General features: G+C 52.0%; 7 protein-coding genes across 7 annotated transcripts; 1 reads left to right on the top strand and 6 right to left on the bottom strand.

Annotated features, from left to right (window-relative positions):
- Positions 1-744: 744 nt before the first annotated feature.
- On the top strand, positions 745-1,854 carry RHO25_010864 (uncharacterized protein; the record flags this gene model as incomplete). Its single annotated transcript, XM_023602255.2, has 3 exons — positions 745-1,432; positions 1,518-1,670; positions 1,718-1,854. The coding sequence occupies 3 exons, from the start codon at positions 745-747 to the stop codon at positions 1,852-1,854; spliced, it is 978 nt and encodes a 325-aa protein (XP_023451450.1).
- A 163-nt stretch (positions 1,855-2,017) lies between these two features.
- On the bottom strand, positions 2,018-3,679 carry RHO25_010863 (uncharacterized protein; the record flags this gene model as incomplete). Its single annotated transcript, XM_023602256.2, has 1 exon — positions 2,018-3,679. The coding sequence occupies one exon, from the start codon at positions 3,677-3,679 to the stop codon at positions 2,018-2,020; it is 1,662 nt and encodes a 553-aa protein (XP_023451449.2).
- Positions 3,680-4,348: 669 nt separating this feature from the next.
- On the bottom strand, positions 4,349-5,242 carry RHO25_010862 (uncharacterized protein; the record flags this gene model as incomplete). Its single annotated transcript, XM_023602257.2, has 1 exon — positions 4,349-5,242. One exon carries the CDS (start codon positions 5,240-5,242, stop codon positions 4,349-4,351), a length of 894 nt encoding a protein of 297 aa, XP_023451448.1.
- Positions 5,243-6,017: 775 nt separating this feature from the next.
- RHO25_010861 (uncharacterized protein) lies at positions 6,018-6,809 on the bottom strand (the record flags this gene model as incomplete). Its single annotated transcript, XM_023602258.1, has 1 exon — positions 6,018-6,809. One exon carries the CDS (start codon positions 6,807-6,809, stop codon positions 6,018-6,020), a length of 792 nt encoding a protein of 263 aa, XP_023451456.1.
- A 1,232-nt stretch (positions 6,810-8,041) lies between these two features.
- RHO25_010860 (uncharacterized protein) lies at positions 8,042-8,905 on the bottom strand (the record flags this gene model as incomplete). The annotated part of the gene is made up of 1 exon (XM_023602259.1): positions 8,042-8,905. The coding sequence occupies one exon, from the start codon at positions 8,903-8,905 to the stop codon at positions 8,042-8,044; it is 864 nt and encodes a 287-aa protein (XP_023451611.1).
- An 893-nt stretch (positions 8,906-9,798) lies between these two features.
- RHO25_010859 (uncharacterized protein) lies at positions 9,799-10,705 on the bottom strand (the record flags this gene model as incomplete). Its single annotated transcript, XM_065603334.1, has 2 exons — positions 9,799-9,878; positions 9,958-10,705. The coding sequence occupies 2 exons, from the start codon at positions 10,703-10,705 to the stop codon at positions 9,799-9,801; spliced, it is 828 nt and encodes a 275-aa protein (XP_065459406.1).
- Positions 10,706-11,372: 667 nt separating this feature from the next.
- RHO25_010858 (uncharacterized protein) lies at positions 11,373-13,588 on the bottom strand (the record flags this gene model as incomplete). The annotated part of the gene is made up of 6 exons (XM_023602261.2): positions 11,373-11,712; positions 11,773-11,962; positions 12,015-12,168; positions 12,220-12,735; positions 12,791-13,049; positions 13,104-13,588. 6 exons carry the CDS (start codon positions 13,586-13,588, stop codon positions 11,373-11,375), a joined length of 1,944 nt encoding a protein of 647 aa, XP_023451052.1.
- Positions 13,589-15,951: the final 2,363 nt, after the last annotated feature.

Here is a 15,951-nt window from a genome sequence, read left to right as displayed (position 1 = left end):
CTAGCAAGTGAATGAGCGACCAAGTTTGCCACAACAAACACTGTCTCCCTCACAACAAGTGTGCCACACTCAGGAAGTAACTGGACGTGAACAAGGCAGCAGCTGACACCCACAGTGAAAGCAAGCAGGGGTTCAGCAGCATCGTATCGGTGCCACATGTTCCCTAACAATCCATAAAGAGGCTCGATTCATATCAGAAAGTGTCAGAGCACAGGGATTCCATCCACGCCGAGCAATACTTTTGGCTTGAGAATTCGCGGGCATTGTTGGGGCCGCGTCGAGTGCATAGATTCTTTCTTTGAAGCTCTGCCACCTCAGTCGGGCGGATGAGAGCGTTGACCGTTGCTTCATCGCCAAGGGATAGATCCGGAGTGTTCCTCAGTCTACGCTGTGCGCAGCATCATGTCGGTGACCTGGGAAAGAAAAGAATGCAGAATTCTGGTTGACGTGAAGTCGACGAAACGCGACAAGCTCGAACGCGTACGGAAATAGCGACCGACGTCATCGAAACAGGGGTCGCTGGCGCGTAACAACAGTCCAAAACACTGCTGCACCTCTCCGAAGAACATCACTCGCGTAGACTTCGTCGGCTGTCGCATCTGGCGCTGAACACCAGGCTGAGTACACAGGATCGTCTGCTTGGCATTTTCCATTCCACTTCACTCCTTCACTCGTTTCACAGACACAGACACTTTGATACAACACACAGACACCTCGCCGAAAGGCCCCCAGCTCCTCAGCACCATGGCCTCCAACTTCACCCTCCAAGTCAACTGCTCCTCAGCCCCCCAAACCGCCCGCACAGACGCCGGAGTCGCAGGAGCCGGAATCCTCATCGCCTTCATCATCACCGCCGGCCTCGCCCTTATCCTCTCCGCCTTCATCGTCTTCTCCGAAATCCGCGGCCGAACCTCTCGAAACATCACCCGAAAAATCCTCTCCGGCCTCTCCGATCAAATGATCGTCGAAGGAATAGCAGTTCAAGTCGTCGCGCTGGCGCGAATTTACTCGACGATTCCGTACCATTTCTTCATTGTTTGGATGCTCTCGCTCTTATCGACTGCTACGAATTTCGCGGCGCTGTTGGCGCTGGTGCAAGATTTGAAGAGGGATTGGATGTTGAGATGGTTAAGGCAGTTTGCGATGTTTGTTAATATGGCGTTGGGGATTACGATGGGGATTTTTGTGTTGAAAACGAATATTGATAATTTGGCTCCGACTTTGCCTATGGCTTGTGTGTGGCAGGCGCATGAGAAAGATGCTGATGCACAAGGGAATAAGACACTCAGTGTTGTGGGTACGATCGTGGTCATTGCTGTCACCTGCATCATCTTTGTTCTTGGTACCTGGTACCTACATCTTCGGAAGCAGATTTGGGGCAAGACAGTGAGGATAATATCCTTGGTTGTGCTTATGGGCATGGCCATAGCAGGTGAGTTCATGCCAGGGGCGACACTCAGCAGCTGCTCGAGGACGTACAAGAGGATCGCGTCGTTGCACACGCTGACCATTCGTAGTCACTGTCAGAGTGATTCTTATTGCCCAGGGTCTCGGTGGCACGCCGTCCGTGGACCTTGCTGACAAAGGAGAGACCGAGTGGTCATTCGGCCAGCTGCTTACGCTCATGCTTCTCATTCTGCCATTCGTCTCTGCATTGGAGCTTCTCCGAGGTATGGACGGCTTCGTCATGTCTCAAGACTTTGCTAACAGTTGGCAGGACAAATGGCCGTTCCTCGGGCGGATGCGCAATGCGACTCTGACCAAGTGCCACTGACCGGCGGCCACGGTGCTGAGCTGAAGCCAGTGTCCGACAACAGGTACGCTTACCAACCTAACCCAATATTTAGATCATAGCGATACCATGAGATACCCCTTCGCCTTTGGCGAAATGCGAATTTGATATTACACTTCAATGCGCGGGAGAAGAATGCCTGGTCAGTCACTCCTGGCTCTCACCAATGCACGTGAATCATCGTGGGCACTCAAAGTCGCAACGAGCACACTTTCCGACTATACTTCATTGCACGCGTCTCTTTATCTTGACTTTCAGGTCGCCACCAGGAGAGAGCGCGCCACTGCCTGGGTATGCCTTCTTCACACCTGGGAAGTCCTGCATGGGCTCCTTGTTCTCATCCACGAAGCCCTTGACATCAAACTCGAAACGAGACAGTACCATGGCCAGAGCAGCGAGCGCCTCCTGCTTCGCAAATATCCTTCCAGGACAGATGGTCTTGCCGCCACCGAATGGAAAGAACTTTCCACCTGGCTTACTGAAGACAAAGCTGGCTGTCCCAGTTTTTGGGTCTTTGACCAGAAATCGGTTGGCGTCAAATACGTCCCACGGCACTTCAGCACTCCAACTGTCGTCATGCTGTGCTATCCATGAAGGAGCAAATATGTTATCGCCTTTGCGGAGTTGCACTTGTAGCTTTCCATCTTCATCCAGCGGTATTATGATGTCCTCGGGCAAGCTGCGAACTACTAGGAGGTCCGAGTACAGTCGCAGAGTCTCGATCCAGATGCTCTGTAATAGTGGTTGATTGACAAGCTTGATCACATCGAAAGATCCATCCGGCTTTCGTGCTTCGTCGATCTCAGCCAGCACTCGCGGGAGTAATGTCGGCTCGGCCAAAGGACTGACGATATTGAACAGCATCCAGGCAGTGACAGGAATCACATTCGTCGCCAATCCAAACGTGATCCCAGCATCCAGTCTCGCGCCAGATCTTGCATTGAGCCCCCGATTCCTATAATCCAGCTGTCGTGCCCGATTCAACCGACTCCCATAAAACGGCTCCCACGCCGGTCCTTCCGGATCAACAGGTTCATCACCACTCAATCGCAACATCTCCGTACTCCATTTCTCCAAACTCGCATAAATTCTCTTCCGTCTCTGATCCGCCTTCCGTTGCAAAATCGGCGGAATACCAAAGAAGAACCCCAGAAAATCATTATCCCACGCGAAGAAATCTTCGCACCAGTTCGGATACATTTGCAATAATTTCTCGCCCATCAGAGCCGTGACTGAAGCAGTGAACATTCGATCTCGTAACCATTCGTACAATCCAATTTCTTCCAATTGCACGATTTCTTTCGCGTCTTTCGATAAAACCTCATCTAAAACTTCCGTGAATTTCGAAGTCAATTCATTCACCCTATCGAAATTCGTCATATACTTCGCATTCATCTCCACCTCAAAATGCTTCCCCTTTTCCGCATTATCGATCTGATCCTCTGGCATTTCAAACACCTTAGAAAACAACTCCCTTTCGAAGAAATCTCGACTTGGAGTTTTGGCTTTGAAGAGAGCGGAAACTGCGGCGGGAGAGAATACGACGTGGGTTTTCCGGCCGCCCATGAGGATTGTGAGGATTCCGTTGGAGCGCGGGTAGAAGGTGAAGAGGGATAGGTAGTAGCCGCCGGGGGTCATATTGAGGAAGGAGAGGGCGTTGCCGAGCCAGGGGATTGTGTAGGGGATTTGGGGGGATTGGACGAGTTTGGGGCCATTTGGGACTCTGGAAGGTTGGGTGAAGGTGCGAAGGGCGAGGTGGTATTGGAGGGTTGTCCAGAGGCGGGTGAGGGTGAGAATCGTTGTTATGGCCAGAATTGGTGTGAGGAGGGTGTAGAGGGCTGAGGCTGAGATGCCTGTCCAGCTGGATATGTTGTTGAGGAGGTCCATTTTAGCGTTCTTGTGTTTTGGGCTTGTCTTTCTGGGGCTTTCTGTTCTTGGTGACAGCGCCTCGATCATGCGCTTGTATTACTTGAGGTGACCATGATGTTGTTCGTGTCGACGGACGAGAATCAGAACAGGAGGTTGAGACGGAAGCTCTTGGCAAAGTCGGTTGCATTTTGCCGCGACACGGAAGGAGCTGCTCCCGGGCAAGCGAAGGCGACTTCGTACAGACGCGAACTTGTGCAAGCTCATCTTGCTTTCTGTCTCTACAACGCGTCTCACCTGAGTCGCTTCATCGCGGATTCTGAGCTGGAGTACAAAGTGACAGCGATCACGTCTGTCGAGCTGCACCGCGTCGCGCCATTCACACGCGTCCGGAGAAGATAACGCGACATCTTGGGAATGACTGCAGCCTTCGTGTGCACAGAAATGGGAGCTGAAGCAGAGTCTCACTAATGCATGTGACTACTCCGGATCCAACTCGCTCGATCCGTCACCGACAAGAGCATGACTCCACGCGCTGGTCTGATGAGCAGAGCCATGTAGTTGGACCTCCGAGAGCACAGCAGACACACGATGCCTGGAACAGCCGCATATTTGCGTATATTGGCGAGCAAAGCGGAAAGGGTAACACCTGCATGGAGACTACTATTTACCATCTTGCCAGTTGTAAAACTACACCGACCGATGCCTACAAAGCTCTCTGCTGATACGCCTTTCCGACTTTCCAGAGCATATCCCATCACCACTGCTCGGTATCAACTCCTTCGCAGAGTCGCCCTCTTCCGCCGATGTCTCTGCGATCAGCAATCCAGCATCTTTTGCATCTTCCGCTTGCGTGTCAGCTTGGCGCCGGTGCTCCAGCCAGAGATCCATCGTGGCTCGCGCATCCTCACTCGGGTTGTGAAGTCCGCCAGCTTGGATTACCCTACCGAGTACCTTGAGAGCGGTGTCTCGGAGTCCTGGCTGACCACTTTCCGGCTGCAGATGGCGATACAGCTGCTGCGTATCGACGATTTCGCTTTGGTCGAACGCGTCAGAGATGGTGTAAAAGGCTTTCATGTCGCCTCTCCGGTCATGCATGATGACTTTCCGACCCTGAAAGATGCGTCTCAGTGTCGCCTCTACCTCTCTGCCGTTCCGAGCTCCATTGTGAGCTTTCAGATCTTCTCGCAGTACGCCGAATCGGATGGGATCCATGGCCTTCTCAGTGCCAGGCTCATTGTCGTAGAACACGAAGCAGTTGAAGATCTCCTGGCCCGCCTCACCAACGACACTGAACCACCCCAGTCGAGATTGCCACACCTTGCGTTTCTCTGTCGGGTTCTTGCAGATCCTTTGGAACTCGACGTCAAATGCAACGGCTTCGTCGTCTCTCAGCAGATGGAAGGCAGGCTGTACCTGAGTCGCCCGGCAGTAGGGCGGATCACGCTTCCTCATGTGGTCCTTGATGTTCGTGCTCTCGGAGAGCGGGTTGAAGTGCGGCTTCGACTGACTGCTCGAGGGTTTCGCCGCGGCCTTGGTGACACTGGATGCCTTGGTCGGCCCACTCTGCTTGGAAGAAGACATTGCTCTCAGCTTTTCTAGTTTCGAATCGTGTTGGGGCGTATATGCCTCAGGCTCAGCGGTGACGAGACCGTATTTCGGAAGCAGGTTAACTAAAGGTGAGTGCTGACGGTAGTGATATATGTACCCGGCACACTGAGGGCCGCTTTGTCCTTCAAGTCCTGGATCTTAAAAACCTTATTCTCTTACCACGGAAAAGTATCAGTCTTATTTACTAGAACATCAATCACTGGCTGGTCGCATCGCTGTGATCAGAAAATATTTTTGCATAACGTCTGAACCTGTGGCTGGTCCAGATTGGTGTCCCGCAGTGGGACACCAGTTCGCACTCACGTCAGAGTTGTGCATACGCGATAAGAGCGAGAGGCTCAACATTGTTCTAGCAACTCTTCGAGAATACGCGATCGATAGTCGATGCTGGAGACAGTCCTTACCAGTTCGAAACAATTACATGAACCAGCAATGATGAAGCATTGACGAGGAAGAACCTACGAACTTACCTTGAGTAAATGCGATACATTTGGTCGGGCAATGTCCTCAGGTAGAGAGTATATGCATGGCTTTAGAGGACACAGAGCAAGGAGCTTAATTCGAAGCAGTACTTATCACCGCATCATTTCGGTATTGATACAAGGTCAGAGAGCGAATCGAACAAGGAACAAGAGGAGCTAGGAAAAAAAGTCTTTATGTCAAAACACTGGGTTGTGATATTCTCAATTACACATGCTGACATTCTTGCTGCAGATTCCGTACAAGCGTGTGAGACCTTCAAGCTCTATCAGCCGCGATACACTGCCTGCCACCTTGCCGCTTCTGCAGCGCGGTCGTACGCGTTTCGCAAGAGGTAAATATCCATCGTTGCCAATGCGTCCTCTTCCGCCGTGTGGTCGTTGCCAACCTGGATAATCCTGTTCAGCAGATTCTCTGCCAACAGAGCCAGGCCCGGGCAGGGCTTGTTCTCACCTGCCTCGCTATACCGGTATAGCCACTGCGTGTCACGAACAGTCGCTCGAGCGAACGGGTCTTGGTAGTACCACGCTCGTCTGTCGTTCGAGCCGCCATGAAGCACGACCGTGCGGTTGGCGAATAGCTTCTCACACCATTCCTCGACGATACGACCATCTACGGCGCCGTTCCTTGGGTCCACTCGCTTCCATGTGACGCCAAAAGTCTTGCCTGGAGCCCTAGGCATCTTTGCTTCTACGTTCGCCTCACTAGGGTAAGAGACGAACGTGTCGAGAACGATCTCACCTCGTGTGTTTACGACACAGATCCACCCCAGACGATTCTGCCATCGCTTGTTGCCGGCTTTCTTGTGCCAGGAGCCATGCACATCGCCAGCGATGTGATAGTCCTGGAATTCGATGTCGCATGCGAGTGGCTCTCCGGGAAGTACGAGGTCCCAACGAGGCTCTGTCTGGGTGGCAGGACTAGGTCTGGGAGCTGGGGCATTTGGTAGTCGAGGATTTTGTGGGTTGGCAACCCAGCTGGTGTTAGGTGTGGGTGCGTGACCTTGTCGGGGCATCCACTTCACGAAGGTTCGTGGGACGGGCAGGATCTGGTTGACCATTTTGAACTGTTGATTGTGGTGTCAACGACTGACAAAGTGCAGTGTTTATTCTTCGAGTGTCTGAGTAAGGTCGCAAGTGGCACTGGTAATGCTCTGTCTTCGTAGGTTGAAGGTAAGGTGTTTGGAATCTGATTTGGGCCCATCTGCGCCATCTTGTCGGTTTATAAGTCGCATGCAACAGGCACAAAATCCGTATTCCGTGTGTACAGAGGGAACATCAATGGTATTGTGGTTCTTTGTTCGCCAGCTTGAGTGAACGTAGCCTCTCAAAGCAGCCATCAAAGACTCCTGGCACCAAAGGCATTGTGGAATTTGGAACAGCAAGCGAAGCAGTTTGCACAACAGCAATGTTGATCATCCTGCAATGATACATCGAGATGGTCTCTCAGAGGATCGGTGCAAGTAGTAGTACCAGCGGTCATTCTTGCTAGTAAGCAGCAGGAAATCGAGTTGGTCTTCGAAATGAGATCTCCTTCTTCTTGCCGCGGTGGGCGGGTCCGAGGATTGGGGTACTGACGCCGTTTACAGAGGGAGGTGTGAACATCGCGTCGATGTCGATTGTGATTTCTGTGATTTCAGCTGTTGAGATAATGTCGACTGTCCTGCGGTTTGGTGTGAGCTTCTGCGTCGAGCAGATCAGAGCATCACGCGATAACTCCTCTTGCGTCCTGGAAATATATGCATTCAGGCGATGCATGCTTAGATATGCATATAGTGAATAGTTGAGAATAGTATAATAGTAAAGGTTTGGAGGAAGGTTCAAGTTGGAGGGAGAGAGATGTCAAAGAATAAATAATTGGATCTCAACAAGACATGTCTAATTCATCCGAGACCAATGACTGCTAGCGCGCAGTGAGCTTGGTGCTAGGTACTGCATTAAACTGCGCCAGATGGGCCAGATTGTGGACGACTTTCTGCGTATTGGCCGCAGGGCAAGACACTGCAGCGCCTCTCCCGATAATCTATTCAATGAAGTGGAAAACACGAATTATGTAAGTTCAGCTTTCAATTGTCGCGTCTTGCAATATTCTGTCATTGTTCCATATCTGCTTCTTTTACAATCACTGATTGCTACCTGGAAGTAATTCTATAGCGATCAGATTCAGCGCTCATCAATGAAGTTTACATACGTGACTCAGGTGAATCCAGTCTCTGCCCGTGACACCATGATTAAAGATTCACAATCAGCAAGCTCACCGGTACGCATCTAAATTTCCCAGCATACAGTGCATTTAGGAAACACGTTCCATCAATGTGATCACATCACCAAGCCCATCCTTGACTCCAGCCTGCCCATGCATAATGGTAAACTCCTTGGTAATGTGCCACCATTCTTTGCTTTCCGGATCACAAACATAATACTGCTCATTTTCCGGCAAAACAGAATCCAGCAACATCTCATCATCCTTGTCTTCGGTCGCTTGGACTTTGTACAAACAAAGTCGGTTGACGTTCATTCCATCGCGGATGTAGTTGAAAACTCGAATCCAGTCTTTACGAGGCATTCGTACACCTTCGAAATGAATGCGATTGAGCGAAGCCGAGAAGTTTCTCAAGACAGGCATAAGCTGTGAGGCCGAGTTGATGGAGGCGCCATGGAGGTTGAGTTCCGTGAGAGGAATCTTCGGTACAGTTGCGAGGAAGGACAGGAAGAATTTCGCGGCTGGTACGCACTGGAATTTGACCGAGATGGCACGGAGAGACGTCAGCTGGAGAAAGAAGATTCGGAGACGAATTCTGCATTCGATGGAAAAGTCGTCCTGGTCAGACTCTTCGGAAAAGGTGATGCGCTGAACGTAACCGCCAAGGTCGTTCTGTTCGATGAATTTGACCGTGGTTGAGAACTCTTCGTCTACTAGGGGGCAAGGTAGGCCGGAAGAGAATGATTCCTCTTTGGTGACTGGCAGCTTCAGATCAAGAACTTTGAGGTGTCTCTTGGCGAATTCGCTGGCTGTCTTGTCAGCAGCGTCCTGGGAGGTAAGACGAAGGTTGCTGAGGCTTTCGTTGTCGGTGTACGATGCAATGTGTGCTACAACCTCTCCGGGAAGTTGCTGCACGATATCTTGCGTGGCGTTGATTTGGTTGTGAGAAGTCATGTTGGCAAGCTGTATGTTTTAGTAGATTCTTAATGGTAAGGCTGCTTGCGAACTGGCTATGCTTCTGACATGAATCGAACTGACCCCGTGGCCGAATATATATGCACTGAACAAAGTCGTGCGGGAACAAAGGATAACTCTTACTACCCGTTCACCCTTGTATCCTAATGTTTACAAAGGGACAATTGAACAAGGAGTATTGATCAATCCTTTGTTACTGCAAGTAGGGACGTACAGAACTCCCTTTGTCGTGGAGCTAAGTAACCTGAGAGGTGACGACCCAATTGGCAGGTCTCCGGGCAACTGTATTCCCGGCGCTCGAAAAGCTACCTGTAAATCTAGCGTCAGTCGTACATACAGAAAAGAAGTCCGAATCAACACAGCACCCACGATTAGTACGAGCAATGCCTGCTAGCCTGCTGCCGCTGCAGCCCATCTGTTGAGCAGTATTGATATATTCGTAATATACAGCAGACACTAGTGGTACTAAGCTAGTATGATTATGTTTGCACTAAACATAGAAAAGACATTGGCACATGATGATCCTTCTGGTCCGTATCGTACAATAGGCCGCTACTTGCGGACACGACAGAATTGTGATATTTGTGGTCCAGCCACAATTTAGCTTCGTTTCCTGCGCCACGCTCTGCCTTCGGCACAAATAGAATTCTCGTTTCTCAAAACAAAGTAGAGCAAAGCAAAGCAGTGGGTAAGCTCTGCGTAACCTTTTCTTCCCGAATTCCTCCTTCTGTCGATCTCTCATGTCATTATTGATAGTCTTCCAGTGCCATGAATTGAGGAGTCCTGCTGTGAACCTCGCCGTCCCTGCCCGTGTGCGCCCAAATCAGCGAAATGCCGCCGCTGCAGTCGAAGAGCAAACTGTGCTGCGGCGTTCATTCCTTTTTCTGGCGGGTCACTTGAAGGTCGACAGGAGCCATGGCTTGTCTCTGGTCTTTTGGGAACTGCCGGGACGCTGTCGGGTCGTATTAGAGGAAGATGAGCAGAGGACTTGGCTTTTTTCAGTTTGTGTTTTTTCGTGGAGGCTATTTTACTGATGAGAGCATTCATTCCACTTTCTTCGAATCCTTTCCGCTTTGCTTCGCGGTCGTAAGGGAATCGAAGGAGGTAGAGCTCCATTGCTGTTGTGGCGTCCTGGTCTGGTCTTCGTGTATCGTCACATTCTCCGCGGATGCTGCGTCCAAGTACGAGGCGTGAGACTGTTGACAAAGTAGGCTGCCCATCGTTTTGCATGTCAGAGTACAGTTTTTGGGTATCCCAGACGAGGCTGTCTCCGAGTGCTTCATCGTAGAAGTAGAAAGAATCTGAATAGCTTTGGCCACCGTGTACAACGACTGTTCGGCCATCGAGAAGCTTCGTCAAATTCCTTTCGACTTCTTTGCCGTCACGTGCGCCGTTGCTGAATAGTAGGTCTTCTTTGACGACATCGTAGCGTTTGTTGTAGAAGTACTTTTTTAAGCCGTCCTCTTTGGGATATGTCACGAATGGGTCGTATATGATTTGGCCTGCCGTGTTTATTACTGATATCCAGCCTATCCGGTGATTCCAGGACGTCTCGGTGGGGGCGAGGTAGCGTTGAGGTACGATCTTGATGGAAATAGGCTCATCAGGATAGAGTAGATCCCATCGTGGTTTAGGAGCTGCTGATTTGGTCCGACTTGATGAAGACGAAAGTAGTGGAGTCGGAGGCAAGATCGACGCGCTCGACGCGTAGCCGGACGGAACCCTCTTGAAGAGGACATCTGCCGACAGGCTCTCATCTGATAGCTGGAGTTGGAGCATATTCTGCGGTGTTGTGTCCACGATGACGCGTGGCAGGTGGTTGATGAGAAGAAGACAGTTTGTCCTTGAGCAGCGCTCCGTTTCGTATCCTCAGATTGCGGGACTGCGCGACCTGCCCACTTTCCAGACGCGATGGCGTCTGCAGACTGCGGCCGGAACGGCCATGGTGTGGAGGCAAGGGAGAATTAGTACAGCTCAAAGAGTCGTGTGAGGGTCCGTCCCGAATCAGTTCGGCACCCTATTTGCAGCCGTTTTTAGAGATCATCAAAGCTTATTTCCTGATTAGGGGCCCGTCACCTTTTCACACTTCGCTGCAGAGTGCTGAGATGCATGAACTTCATCTTTGTTGCTGTCATGCACAGGAGTTGACGACGCGCTGCCGGCTCGCAGACGGATTGCACAGCGGCACAGGGCGTCTGCAGTCAGCGAACGATTCACATCACGTTCTGGTACCGACTGTTACGGTGCACCTTCGCCACGCGCATCGATCGGAATTGCAGACTCTGCTCCATGTCGTGTGCTGTACCTGTGCTGAGTCGCCATTATCTGCTCGCTACGTTGCGTCACCAGCCTTTGTTGCGTCCCAAGGTCCCATCCTAACGCCAAAGCCGGGAAACCGACGCCCAGGGTATCATGAACTCCCAAAACCTTTTTTCGCGTGCCGTCGTTAAGTCTTGCGAGCCCAGGTTACGCCCCAGCCCAACAGCCGATATACCACGATGATAGCAATCATAATGCCGACCCATTTGCCTTCGCGGCCCAATGCGTAGCCATACTCGGAGAGAACTGCGGTTCCCGCAATCCCGCACTCGTCTTGAAGCTCGCTAGGATACATGCAGTAGCACTGTCCCGCGCGTTGCTCGCAGGAATAGCTGCGATCTTTGAACTCATTGACCATCATGCCTTGGAAGACGTACGCTTGGTAGTCGATATAGTGGAAAACATACTTCCAGAAGGCGTTGAGCACCGGCATTGACACGAGAAAGCCGCCAACGCTCATCCAAAGTCTGGACACAAGGTTAGCCGCTGCAGCGATCACTGCATGTAGCATGCAACATGTAACGTACCCATTGGCAAATGCAATCAGGGCCAGTGCAACCACAAAGTTGGGGAATAAGCTCGACATGAAGACAACGAGCGACTCCGCGGCAAGCAGATCCAGGAAGAGCCACATGATCCAGGTGAAGAAAGCACCAGCATCTGGTCGCAGGTTGATGAGCCAATAGGACACAATCGAGAAGAGCACAGAGATGAGGACTAGTAGCACTGTCAGCAGTAGTACGACGGCGGGGTCAAGTGTTGTACTCACACAGGTACGGCAAGCCGATGAGGAAGTTCGCCACCAGAAACGCCGTAGGACCGTACAAGCCATTTGCGCGTTCTTTGACAAAGATTGCGCGATCTTCGAGGAAGGCCGGTACGTAGGCAACAGCCATGAAACTCATGAAGGCCGACCCGAAGAACTGGTTCCGCACAGTCAGCTAAAGTTGACCCATGAGTCGATGTGAACTTACGATGGCATTGACAAATGGTTGTATGTTCCGCTGCGTTGATCCGAGGCGCAACCATACTGTTCCCATCATAATCGCAAGGCCCATATACATTGCCACGCGCACCCAATATGCGACCAGGTCACGGTAGCTCTTGATGAACGATCGATGCAGGAGAGTCATGGTTTGGGCGACGAATCCCGGCTTGTTGTGTGCAGTGAGATGCAGTTGCTTGCGGACCGAGAAGCCTTTTATTTCGTCGTTGACTTGCTGAGCACGAGGGGAATTTCCCCATTTCGCAAGGATCGTCTCAAGGTTGGCTTGGGCAGCATCACCAGAGAAATCGACGTTGATAAGGTCGAGAGCCTCCTCGGCAGGATTGATGTGCGATGGTATTGGATAGCCAGCCTCGGCGAAGAACGCAGACATTCCGGAGACGTCGCCATTGTACACAGTCTTGCCCTGCGAAAGCAAGGTGACTTTGGAGAACAGATCGAAAGTTTTAGTGGAGGGTTGGTGAATACTGGCGATTACGATCAACTGAAACAATTGTTAGCAACATGTACCAAGACAATTCTGTTTTGATGTGGCTCACCTTGTTGCGCCGAGCGATGTCTCGAATGAACGAGATGACTTCGTAGCTCGCGGTCGAGTCTAGACCAGAAGTCGGCTCGTCCAGGTATAGAACTCGTGGACCTGTAATGAGTTGCGTAGCGACGCTTACACGTCTCTTCTGACCACCGGATATGCCTTTCTGTAGTGGAGTACCAATGAGAGTGCGCCGCTGGCCAGCCAATCCGAACGACTCAATGAGCTTTGAGACACGTTCGCGTGCTTCGTTCCTGGTCACCGAGCTAGACCCATGTCAGCAAGCATATCGGAAAGACTGATCATGAAGCCAAACGTACCGTGGCAAAGTCAAGCGGGCTGCGAATCTCAATGTTTCTTCGACAGTCAAACTGCCGATCAGCGTGTCCTCTTGCTCGACGTAGGCAGAGATAGCTCGATGGGTGGCAAGCGACTGCTCCTCGCCATTGATCAGGACTTGACCTCGGACTGTTGCTGTCTGTCTCTGAGCCAGTGTGTGAAGCAAAGTGGTCTTGCCCGAACCGGAAGGTCCCATCAGAGCGACCAGCTCTCCAGGTCGTACAATGCCCGAAGCATTCTCCAGGATGTTGCGTTGATGACCGCTGGTACGGTCTTTGACGTTGACAGTCAGATCCTTCCAGACCAGACTGTCGACGTCTTCGTTGGTGAAGGCCGAGCTGGCATTCGCGTGCTTCTCGATGTCGTCCATCTGGACGTCGCCGGCGGTGGAGTTCGAGTCTCGTTGCATCTCTCCGGGCACAATCAGCATCTCAATATCGGAGCGATAGGAGGTTCGTGCTGGCATGGGACAGCTGCGTTGACGGCGGAAGTGAAACTCGCACTTCCTAACCTCACTTAGTCCTCCACATGAGCATCGTCATGTGTCGGAGGAGGAGGTTTTGACAGCGCGTCCTCTTTGCGGCGGGTAGCCGTTTGGCAGGAGTGGGCAAACGCGAGTTCGGCGAGGTTGTGTGTCGCCGCATCAGGGACTTCCAGGCCCATGCTCGCGTGCGGTGGGCGGGCAGCAGCATCCTGGACGTTTGACACCGCAGTCACGCTGGCTGATCGCCGGCGTCACCGCGCCACCTCCCTCCGCGCCCCCTCATTCGCCTTGTCTGACGCGATGCGCGATGGACTCGCGGCAACGTGAAGTCGGCGAAGCTGCATCCCGGTCTGGCTGCCGCTCTTGCGCACATCGCCTGCCGCAGAATCGACGCGATCCGCCGTCTCCAAACACCGCGGAGCTTCGCCTCGCGTCAAGATTCACGTCCTCTCGCCGACGTTGGCAGAAGGATGGTACCTGTTGGTACACATGGCTCAGCTGCAGCCATCAGCAATCCAGGCACGCTGTGAAACGGTCGTCAACGCAGTGCTACCGGGTTCGCTTCCATCCCCAGACTCTTCGGCAGCAACATCTCCACTTGTACGCAGGGCAGACGATCCCGCACCGACAATCCGGTTTCATCACAAAAAAGAGCACGGCGTGAGTTGAGACGGCACGAGGGCGCAGAAGCTCGGTGGCATGAAGTGAAAGAGGAGGTGGACAACAGGCAATGTGACGTGCTCTCCGCCAGGAACGTGGAAAAGGGTTCCTGCCGCGATGATCTGCACAGACACGCAGCCATCGTGAACAGCCTCCTCTCTCCTCCCTTGCCGTCCTTCTGTTCGTCATCTACACTCCAGCCGCGCAGGCTCCAATTGTTGAGACAATGAGCTGTTACATGCCGCGAAAAATTGTCAACGAAACGCGCTCAGCCGTATGCACATACAGGCATCACGCAGTTGCGACTTGTGAGCTGTTGGTGGCTTCCTGCAGTAGCGATCTTGCTGGCAGCACAAAGCCGATTTATCCTCCACAAAGCTTGCTGCTCCTGAGAAGGCAGAACTTCATGAACTAACAGCAGGACGGCGCAGCGAAGGTCTAGACAACACCAGCGACTCGACTGACCGGTCTGATGCCTGCAGCACACAGCGCAATGCGCAGACGAGCTGAGAGTCGAAGCAAGCTCTCAATTGGGCGAGGCCGGGTACTTGCAGCGACTTTGGGAACATCCTTTGTGAGCAAACAAAGCTCCTACAGGATCCAGTTGCCGTCCAGAAGCTCACACCGGTTTCCGGCATCTCTGCGGCAGCAGCGACCTGCCACTCACAGCGTCCACCTCACAAGCGAAGAAGGTGAATTCTCGCTACCGGGAAATACACCTGATCCATCTTCTGACTTGCGCGACTAGAACGAGAAGGCCTCAAAATTTGTTCGGTCGCTGGCTTTCTGACAGGAAATTATGAGCATTCAGCACACCTCCGTGTGGTATGTGGGCTCCGAGCGGATCGGGATAGCAATCCATGAGGCGCTTTGCTTTACTCCCACGAGTAACTAATTATGGATGATCGACATCCTCAGTCTCGGACTTCACATTGGGCTGCCACCGCAGAGCCACGAGGTTTGGGGCCATGGAAAGCATGGCATCCATGACGACGTGCATTCGTGGCCTGTCTTATTGTTCGTCAGTGTTTCTGTCTATTCTCGGCGTGTATTGTCGACGTTTTGGAAGCGATCATGTCCTTGAGCTCGAACTTAGGCACACCTGCATCGCTTAGTTCAGGTCGTGTCACACATGGTGGGCTGAAGCGGCAATCTCTCCCATACTTCAGATTGTTCCCCAGCATTCGACGAATTCGCTTGCCACAGAACTCCAGGATCTGCCACATCGAGCAGCGTATGCGATATCAACTGCAGCGGAGCTCAGCGAGTCAAACAAGGCACTACTGCGTCTCGTCAAGAATGTGATAAGAAGGCTCGCCAGTGCGATGTGTCGAGTCTTGACAAACTAATCATCGCCTCCCTGAACTACGTTCTATTCAGGCCAAGCATGTTTCTGCTGTGCCAAGTCGAACATTGGTGCGCTGCAGCATAATTTGAAAGAAGCGACTTCAGTAGTTTGACAGACTCCAGCAACGGCAACCGATTGACCGTGTTGGGAACACGAATTGGCATTTTCCCAGCACATATTCTCATTTCTTGCATTTCCGCCCTTCTTTCTCGAAACGCAAGGCAGGCCGACTGTATGTAATAACTGAGATCTTACTCCTCGGGAGTCTGCCTGATTTTGCGGATATGGTGCGATTGGTAGTTGTGGTTGATCTATAGTGACCAGATTGCTTCTGCCC

This window comes from Cercospora beticola, chromosome 7 (genome assembly GCF_033473495.1).
Source record: "Cercospora beticola chromosome 7, complete sequence".
NCBI classification, from domain to species: domain Eukaryota; kingdom Fungi; phylum Ascomycota; class Dothideomycetes; order Mycosphaerellales; family Mycosphaerellaceae; genus Cercospora; species Cercospora beticola.
The sequence above is the reverse complement of the archived record's forward strand: the minus strand, read 5'-3'. Positions and strand labels throughout refer to the sequence as shown.